General features: G+C 64.3%; 2 protein-coding genes across 4 annotated transcripts; one reads left to right on the top strand and one right to left on the bottom strand.

The window, feature by feature from the left end:
- Positions 1-653: 653 nt before the first annotated feature.
- On the bottom strand, positions 654-4,337 carry SIGMAR1 (sigma non-opioid intracellular receptor 1). The gene is made up of 5 exons (XM_074856966.1): positions 4,215-4,337; positions 3,977-4,166; positions 3,009-3,209; positions 2,404-2,496; positions 654-2,092 (listed from the first exon to the last, which is right to left on the bottom strand). Exons 1-5 carry the CDS (start codon positions 4,335-4,337, stop codon positions 1,866-1,868), a joined length of 834 nt encoding a protein of 277 aa, XP_074713067.1. The 3' UTR covers positions 654-1,865.
- Positions 4,264-7,892, top strand: GALT (galactose-1-phosphate uridylyltransferase). Of its 3 annotated transcripts, none has more exons than XM_074856196.1 (12): positions 4,264-4,393; positions 4,645-4,814; positions 4,892-4,967; positions 5,100-5,148; positions 5,361-5,490; positions 5,760-5,816; positions 6,117-6,239; positions 6,393-6,525; positions 6,996-7,079; positions 7,171-7,325; positions 7,427-7,527; positions 7,705-7,892. In XM_074856196.1, exons 1-11 carry the CDS (start codon positions 4,336-4,338, stop codon positions 7,490-7,492), a joined length of 1,101 nt encoding a protein of 366 aa, XP_074712297.1. In that variant the 5' UTR covers positions 4,264-4,335; the 3' UTR covers positions 7,493-7,527; positions 7,705-7,892. The 3 variants fall into 3 exon arrangements, with proteins under 3 accessions (XP_074712297.1, XP_074712296.1, XP_074712295.1); XM_074856195.1 differs by having other exon boundaries at positions 7,669-7,892; XM_074856194.1 differs by having other exon boundaries at positions 7,427-7,892.
- Positions 7,893-8,216: the final 324 nt, after the last annotated feature.

The raw sequence follows: 8,216 nt of genomic DNA, 5'->3' as shown, positions 1-8,216 counted from the left end.
ACACGTATGCAACCCCCACCTGTTCTGCCTACACCCACCTGCAAACTGTTCTACCTATGTGCATGCACGCAACTACGCATGCCCAAATGTCCTGCCAAGACACACACACACACAAAACCATCCTCCTTGCAATTATACACTCACATGGATGTGACCCGTCTGTCAGCATGGGCACATGCACACACAGAGCCTGCATACCCTGTGTTCCCCTCCTGTGCCCTTCTCACACTGAGGGGTGCACCTCTGCGTGTCTGTGTAAACCCCTCAGAACCACCAACCTGCTATGTCTGGGTCCATCCACCCTCAGGGCCACACGCCCAGCACTGGCACTGTCCCCCAAAAGGATGGAGCCCCCCCTGGACTCTTGGGTCCCCCATGGAAGGCACCAGCCCAGGCTTCTGGTCCCCAGCGACTGCTGCAGAAAGAGTAACAGCACCATCACCCGCTGGTCCCCGGGAGCTGATTTGGGGCTGATCCTGCCCAACACCACATCCTCCATCTCCCAGGACCCTGGGCAGGGTGATGCCAGCTTCCCCAGGGACACCCAGTTGCCAGCAGGACTCCCGCTGAGCCTGGAACCAGCCAGATCCAGCACCATTCCCCATGGCAGGGGCTTAGCACAGTCCAGAGACTCTCCTGGGGACCCAAGCGGGTGGGATGAACAATTTTATTACTGATACCTCTTCTCAGGTGGCAAATTAAGAAGTAGCCCGTGTGTGGGGCTGCCAGTCAGCAGGATGGGGACAGTCTGAGGAGCAGGAGCAGCGACATGCTACAGGCCTGGTGGCCAGGGACACACACATTAGTTTGGCAGCAACGTGGAGGTGAAAGCCCCCCACAAAGCAGCGAGCCCACACGGGTCCGGCCGCAGGGCTGCAAGCAGGGTCCGGAGCCAGGCTCAGTCGGGGAACCACAGCACTCCCTCAGCGGCCAGGACCCCACGCTGGCAGCCAAGCGGGGTGGCTGTTCCCAGGGGGTCTCACAGCCAGGGGAAGCGTTTTGAGGGGCAAGATCTCATCCTGAGCTAGTACAGAGGTTTGGGCACCTGCAGACACTAGGTATGTGCATAGCCCAGAGGCCACGCAGAACGGGCTCTCTGTTAAGGCGACAGATGGTGGCTCTCCCCCCTGGGGGGGACTGCAGGGAAGGGACCCCTCTTCCAGCCCCGGCTGACCCCTGGGGTTGATGACACACAGGGGACCAGGAGGGACCTTCAGCACAGAGGCTGGGCATCCCCCCACTGATGGGGGGTTCCAGCGCAGATCCTGCCCTGAGCCAGCATGACACTGTGTGCTGCCAACCCACGTCAGCAGGGATGGAGCCACTGGAGATGCTGCCAGCTGGACACAGCGCCCTGCGCTGCCTGCAGCCCCGGCAGACTGCCAGAAAGATGGGGAACTTCTCGGCTGACCTTTACAATAGGTGCTCTGGCCCCGCTTACCCCGTGCACCCTGCCCCAAGGGCGGCATCCTCCTCCTGATGTCTCAGGAGCTGCAGAAATTTCATGGAGCCTGTGGACAGTCAGCTCCAGCCCCACTCCCGCTGCACGCCGAGGGCACACAGGGGTGTTTGTACCCCACAAGGCCACTCCTGCCCTGAGGGATGGAAAAGCAGGACATGGCTCCAATCGAAAGCGGGGAGAGGCAGGTAAAGAGAACTGGCGGCCTGTATTGCTGTGACCACCACAGTCCCTCCGTCCTGGCACCCAGCTGGCCCATGAGGAAGAGTGGAGTAATCTGGGGGAGGCACAGGGGTGCTCCTGCTGCCTCTGCTAGAGCCTGGGCTTGGGGAGGAGGACGAGAGGGGAGAAAGGCTGGGAGGAGAGGAGCCAGCTGTGCACGGCAGGGTGCCCCGGCGAGCTGGGCTCAGCAGCCCAAGGTGCTGAAGAAGGCACTGGCTTCCAGGAGCAGGCCCTTGGCGTAGATGCGCAGGGTGTAGAAGAGGGTGACGAAGTCCTGAGTGCTGAAGAGTGTGTCAGCCAGGGCAAAGGCAAGCGTGGAGGGGATGAAGCCCCGGCCGTACTCCACCATCCAGGTGCCCGCGCTCCACTGCACCGACGTGGCCTCTCCCGCCTGGTGCACAATGGTGTCTCCTGCCAACACACACAACCAGCACAGCTTCCAGTGGCTGCCCCACACATCATGCCCAAAGAGGAGACATGTGGGATCAGGACCTGCAGGGCTGAGCACCCCAACCCCTCTCCAATCTTCCTCACTTTTCCCTTACAGGCACCAACTGAGATGCTGGGATGTGCCTCTGGGGACACAAACCACCCCATCGTGAGCTCCTGGCTTCTGCCAGCTGGAAGGAAGAGGCTCTGTGATAGTGGAGGACCAGCCCGCAGAATGACTGTGCCCCAGGACATGGACATGGCCCGCAGGGCGCCGTGGCTGCTGTGCTTACCCGGATAGTAGATCTCACTTCTGGTGGTCCCCTCCTTCCACTGCCGGAAGGTCCCCGAGATGACAGTGTCAGAGATATCCGCCCAGTACCGACCTGCGGGAGGACAGAGGGCTCTGGCTCAGCTCACCCCTGATGGGGACAGCTCGGAAGCCACAGGTCTGAACCATGGAGCAGCCCTCTGGAGGTAAGGATTCCAGCCCCAGGGTCTCGACACACCGAGAAGCACAGCTGAGTCCGGTACCCAGGCTGACCATATACCACCCGGACTGCTTGGTGTTCTTAAGCCCCATCATTTCCAGCATGTTTGGCACTTGCTCCCTGCTGAAGCACCGGGAGACGTGATGCTTGCCACTGCCTGCCAGCTGGATGCAAAGAGTCCTGGCCATGCGGCATGGCGTGCACAGGGACCTGCAGGTGCTGCAGGACACCACGGGGGCTGGTCCCCATGAAAAGGGTGTTTTCCAGCATCAAGCACCCCATAAAAGAAGAGGAGCAGCAGTCTCCCTGTGCTGCGCACACATGGCCAGGGCAGCCAGACCTGAATTAAGTGGAGTGGAAAGAGCTCAGAGAAACCCCCTGCCAGCCAGTCCTGTCCTCCTGCTTACCTGAGTGGCCCCCAGTGTCAACAGCTGTCCCAAAAAGCAGCACATACTCGGTGAGTGAGGCATGCAGGAGGCACATGGAGCCCATCCACCCGCCTGCGTTCACGAACACCCACTGCAGGTCCTCGTCTGGCAGGATGTGGCCTGGGTGCTTCTTCCGTAGCTCCACAATGATCTTGGAGAAAGCCAGCTCATGGTCCAGCCCTGCAGCACCCAGGGTCACTGTGAGTCCCTGGCATGAAGCAAGCTCTGCTTGGCGCCCCCCCTCCCCGAATCCCCTCCACAGCCACAGGGTCCCAGCGCATCCTTAGAGGGATCTGCTCAGGGAAGGTGTCTCCTCTCTTCAGCCCCCGTGGCCGCTGAGTGCCTCCCTGGGTGGTGATGATATGCAGCACCGATTGCTCCAGTCCTACAGCCCACCGCAGGTGCTGGGCAATACGGGGGACCCAAGCAAGGTGACTGTGACTCTGCCCTGGTGACGGGCAGCCCCTCTGCTGCAACTGTACACCCTGTGCCCTACGGGGCCAGCCGTCCCCTCCAGCCTTAGTTGGGGGGGGTCGGTTCTGACCCTGACCTACCTGGGACTTGCTCCCCCGACCCGCCCCAGCACCGAGACAGCCGCCGGGTTCGGCCCCAACCGGGCGATGCTGCTGCCTCAGTCCCATCCCTCCTTCAGTCCCATTCCCCCACCCCACCTCCCCCGTGCTCCCCGTCCCAGTTGCCCGGTACTGATCCCTTCCCGATACCGGTCCCGCTGCCCCACTCCCAGTCCCCCGGCCCCTCCCTGATCCCAATTCCATTCCCCCCGTCACCCCGGCCCCCCTGTACCGGAACCTCCTCGACCCCGCGTACCCCGCTCAGGGGTCCCTTCCCCAGCCCAGGCCGCTGCGCTCCTCCCCGGTTCCTCTTCCCGCTTCCCCGTTTCCCCCCCGCCGTGACCGGTGGGCCCCGTCCCCACGGGCGGCGCGTACCCGCGTGGTGCCGGGCGAGCTGGGCGATCTCGGCGGGGGTGAACTCGTACCGTTTGGAGGCCAGCCAGCCCCGCAGCCCCTGCAGCACCAGCGCCAGCGCTCCCAGCGCCAGCCCGGCCCGCAGCGCCCGCCGCCGCCGCCGCCGCCGCCGCCGCCGCCATGCCACCCGCCGCTCCGCCCCGCCCCGCCGCTACCGGGACGGGGAGCGGGACCGGGACCGCCCCCGCCGCGGCCACGCCATGCCCGGCGGCGGGCGGCCCTGCGCCGGCGCGGTGGGGCGGAGCGGAGCGGCGGAGGCGGCGGGAAGGGGCCGGTCCCGCTGTTGCTGCCGCCGCCGAGGCTTCCGGGAGTGCCGCGGCATGGAGCTGCCGCCGTCGGGGGAGGAAGAGGAGGGCGTCGGCCGTTTCCGCGACAGCGGTACGGCCCGGGCTGTCTCCCTCCGGACCCCTGGCCGAGCCCAGCCCAGCCCCGGGAAGCGGGGGCTGCGGGGACGCCTCCTGCCCGGGGTGGGGGTGGCAGCGGGGAATCCCCCCCCTTGCCCCGGGCTGAGACAGGGAGGAAGGGATGAAGCTGAGAGGGGCATAAAGTGGGGTGTGTGGGGGTATGGTGGGTGGGAGCTGCACCCCGCCTTCCTCCCTCCCTGACACCCTGCTCCTTTCTCCCCGCAGAGCACCAGCACGTTCGTTACAACCCGCTGCGGGATGACTGGGTGCTGGTGTCGGCCCACCGGGTGAAGCGCCCCTGGCAGGGGCAGTTGGAGAAGCCGCCCCCCGAGGATGTGCCCCGCTGGGACCCCAACAACCCCCTCTGCCCCGGGGCTACCCGGGTCAACGGCGAGGTATCACCAAGGACCTAGGCGTCGGGGCTCCCCCCACCGCACCATCCCCCCGCTGATCCCATCTCTCACCCTGGCAGGTGAACCCCCAGTACGAGGGCACCTTTGTCTTCCCAAATGACTTTCCTGCGCTGCAGCCTGATGCTCCCGAGCCTGGTAACTTACAGGGGAGAGCAGGCCTCTGGGGACCCCCAGGCTCAGGTCCTGGGGGGGGGCTGCAGGTTGGCCTGGAGAGGCACGGGTGTTGTCCTAGCACCCTCTCCCTCCCCACTGTCTGTCCTTCCCCAGGTGACAGTGATCACCCCTTGTTTCGAGCTGCAGCAGCCCGGGGTGTGTGGTAAGTACCTCCACGTCTCCAGGGGATCCAGGCTGCGATGTCGGCCAGGATGAAGCTGGACTGAGCCTGCTCCCCTCTTTGCTGTGCCTGTTCTGTGCAACACCTGCTCTATTTTGGTGGTCTCATTGCTGTCCCGTTCCACTGTGACGGGCAGGGCTGTGGGGATCCCTGGAGACACCCCGCAGTCCCAGCCACGTGTATCTTCTCTGCAGCAAGGTGATGTGCTTCCACCCCTGGTCGGACCTGACGCTGCCCCTCATGTCCCTGGCAGAGATTCGGGCTGTCATCGATGCGTGGGCAAAGCTGGCGGCCGAGCTGGGTGCCTCCTACCCCTGGGTGCAGGTCAGGGGCTGGTGGGGGCTGCCCTTCTCTCCCTGCCCTGGGGGGCTCGGGTGGAGGCAGGGGCCCAGGGCTGGGTGCTCTGGGGTTGGGACCATCCCAGGTGCATGTGAGTCCCCATGTCCCTACCTTATTCACCTCCTGAGCCTTTCCAGGCGGGTGTGAGGCTCCTCTCTCCTGTGGGATGCTTTCCTGGTGTGCTGGGGACACCACAGTGGTCACAGCAGGGTCCCTCGGGCTGGGCCCTGCTGGCTGCACCTCTTCCTCTGCAGATCTTCGAGAACAAGGGAGCGATGATGGGCTGCTCCAACCCGCACCCCCACTGCCAGGTGAGGCTGTCCCACCTGTGACCTGGCTTAATCGTGAGTCCCTGTGGGCGACCCTGCAACAAACCCAGGGGGAAGATGTGAATGGGAATCCCCCCGCCCTGGTCCCGGGGCTTTTTGCAGTGAGGATACCCTCATGCCTGTCCTGTCACCTCCCCTCCTGGGGACTGTCCCTTGCGGCTGCCACATGTCGGGCTCTCCACCTGGTGGCAGCACGGGCCTGCGGATGGGCAGCGTGTCTGGGGCACCCCGGCAAATACGGGGTACAGCTAACCCAGCCCTGTGCCCCGATGTCCCTCCCAGGTGTGGGCTAGCAGCTTCCTGCCAAACGAGGCGCGCCTGGAGGACCGGACCCAGCGGCAGCACCTGAGGGAGCATGGCGTACCCATGCTGCTGGAGTATGCCGAGCAGGAGGCTCGCCGAAAGGTGAGGACATGGCTGTTGTCCATATCCCCTACCGGGGAGCCAGATATGTGCCGGGGTGGGGCCCCCAGCCCCAAAGAGCAGGTCCCCCCCGGGAATGCCCATCTCCGGGGCGCTGGGACTGCGTGTGTCCCCATCGAGCGCCATGTCCTGCAGGAGCGGCTGGTGGTGGAGAACGCAGACTGGCTGGTCGTGGTGCCGTACTGGGCCACCTGGCCCTACCAGACCCTGCTGCTGCCCCGGCGCCACGTCTGCCGCCTCCAGGACCTCCACGAGGGCGAGAGGGACAGTGAGTGACTCTGCACTTTGTTAGCCCCCATTCCACATCCTCTGGGCTTGGCCTTTGTTAGGAGGCAGCTCTGTGACAGCCTTGCTGGTGCTGGAGGGTCCGTGTCCCCTTGAGGTGCGGGGCTGCCAGGCTTGGCTTAGGGGGGAACTGACACCCCTGTTTTGCCCTGGGTGTCCAGGTGCAGGCAGTACTGATGGGGGGACTAGTGTCCTTTCAGAGGTGATGAAGCACATGGTACTGGCTGATGAGGAATGGGGGCTCCTCCTGCTACATTGTTCAGGCTGTCTGCATGGGTGGGGAGAGGGGGAACTGCCAAGGGCATCCCTCCTGCCTGTTGCTGATGTCTAGCTGGGGTGCTGAGGGCGCACCCCCCCAGCCTGACGTGCTGCCTGTCCTTGGAGGGGGCTGGCCAGCTCGGGGTGCCACTCCCTGGCCAGCTCGGTGTGTGACTCCCTGGCACTCCCGTGCAGGCCTGGCCTCCGTTGTGCAGAGGCTGCTCATCAAGTACGACAACCTCTTTGAAGTCTCCTTCCCCTACTCCATGGGCTGGCATGGTGAGTGGTGTGGCTGGGGAACCCCCGCAACCCTCATATCCATGTCTCCGTTCCCTCCCCGGGGCTCATGCGGTGGCTGAACCCCTGGCAGGAGCCCCCACGGGCCCCTACCTGGAGGAGGACTGTGGGCACTGGCAGCTCCATGCCCACTATTACCCACCGCTGCTCCGCTCTGCCACCGTCCGCAAATTCATGGTGGGCTACGAGATGTTGGCGCAGGCGCAGCGGGACCTTACCCCGGAGCAGGTGAGTGCAGCTCGGTTGGGGATTGCAGGGAGCCAGGGTGTCCTGTACCAGGACCATCCCCAGGACTGGCCACTGGCTGCCCCTCGTGCTATGCCCCGCAGGCGGCTGAGCGCCTGAGGAGCCTCCCCGAGGTGCACTACAAGCAGAGGACGAAGGAGATGTCATGATGGGGAGCAGCAGAGTCAGCCCTTAACTATGATCGGTGAGGCCAGGGAGAGGAGTCAGCTGAGGGTGACAACAGCTGAGGCCTGGGAACTCATGTCACTTGTGAGCCCTCTGATCTCCCAGCTTCTGAGCCTTGTCATGGCTTGGCCTGGTTTGGGGACTGGTTTTGCCTCTTCAGGTACCTCAGTCCTAATCCTGTGGCATCCTCGTGCAGGCGGTGCTGTTCCTTCTGTCTCCTTCCCCATCCCAGGCTGTGTCTTCTGCCTCTGCAGCGCGCTCCTGTGACCACTAAAAAGGGCTTACCCTCCTGACCAGTCCAGTCTTACTAGTGGGACTGGGAGTGTTGCTTGCCCTGTGGAGGGACACAGCTCCCGCTGGCCAATAAAACCTGGAAGCAAAGTGCCTCTGCCTGTGCCCTCGTGGCTCTCGACCCTAGGTGGAATGTTTGGGGACTCTGATGGGGACCCCCAGCTGCTTGGAGGGGGTAAAACTGGGGGCTGCAGGGGATGTGCCGGCAACCCCATGGTGGCTTGCTGCTCTCCCTCTCTCTGCGTTGCCTCCTCTTCCTCCCTGGGGGGAGCTCTGAGCCTGTCTCAGCATTGCAAGCTCGGTGAGGAGTGGGAAACAGGGAGGAACTGTTGCTGCCCAAGGCTTAGGCAGCCACTGGGAGAGAGCTGAGGCCTGGCAAGCTCACTGCATGGAGGCTGATAGCCAGAGTCCTCAGCC

Source organism: Strix uralensis, chromosome Z (assembly GCF_047716275.1).
Source record: "Strix uralensis isolate ZFMK-TIS-50842 chromosome Z, bStrUra1, whole genome shotgun sequence".
Lineage (NCBI taxonomy): Eukaryota > Metazoa > Chordata > Aves > Strigiformes > Strigidae > Strix > Strix uralensis.
The sequence above is the reverse complement of the archived record's forward strand: the minus strand, read 5'-3'. Positions and strand labels throughout refer to the sequence as shown.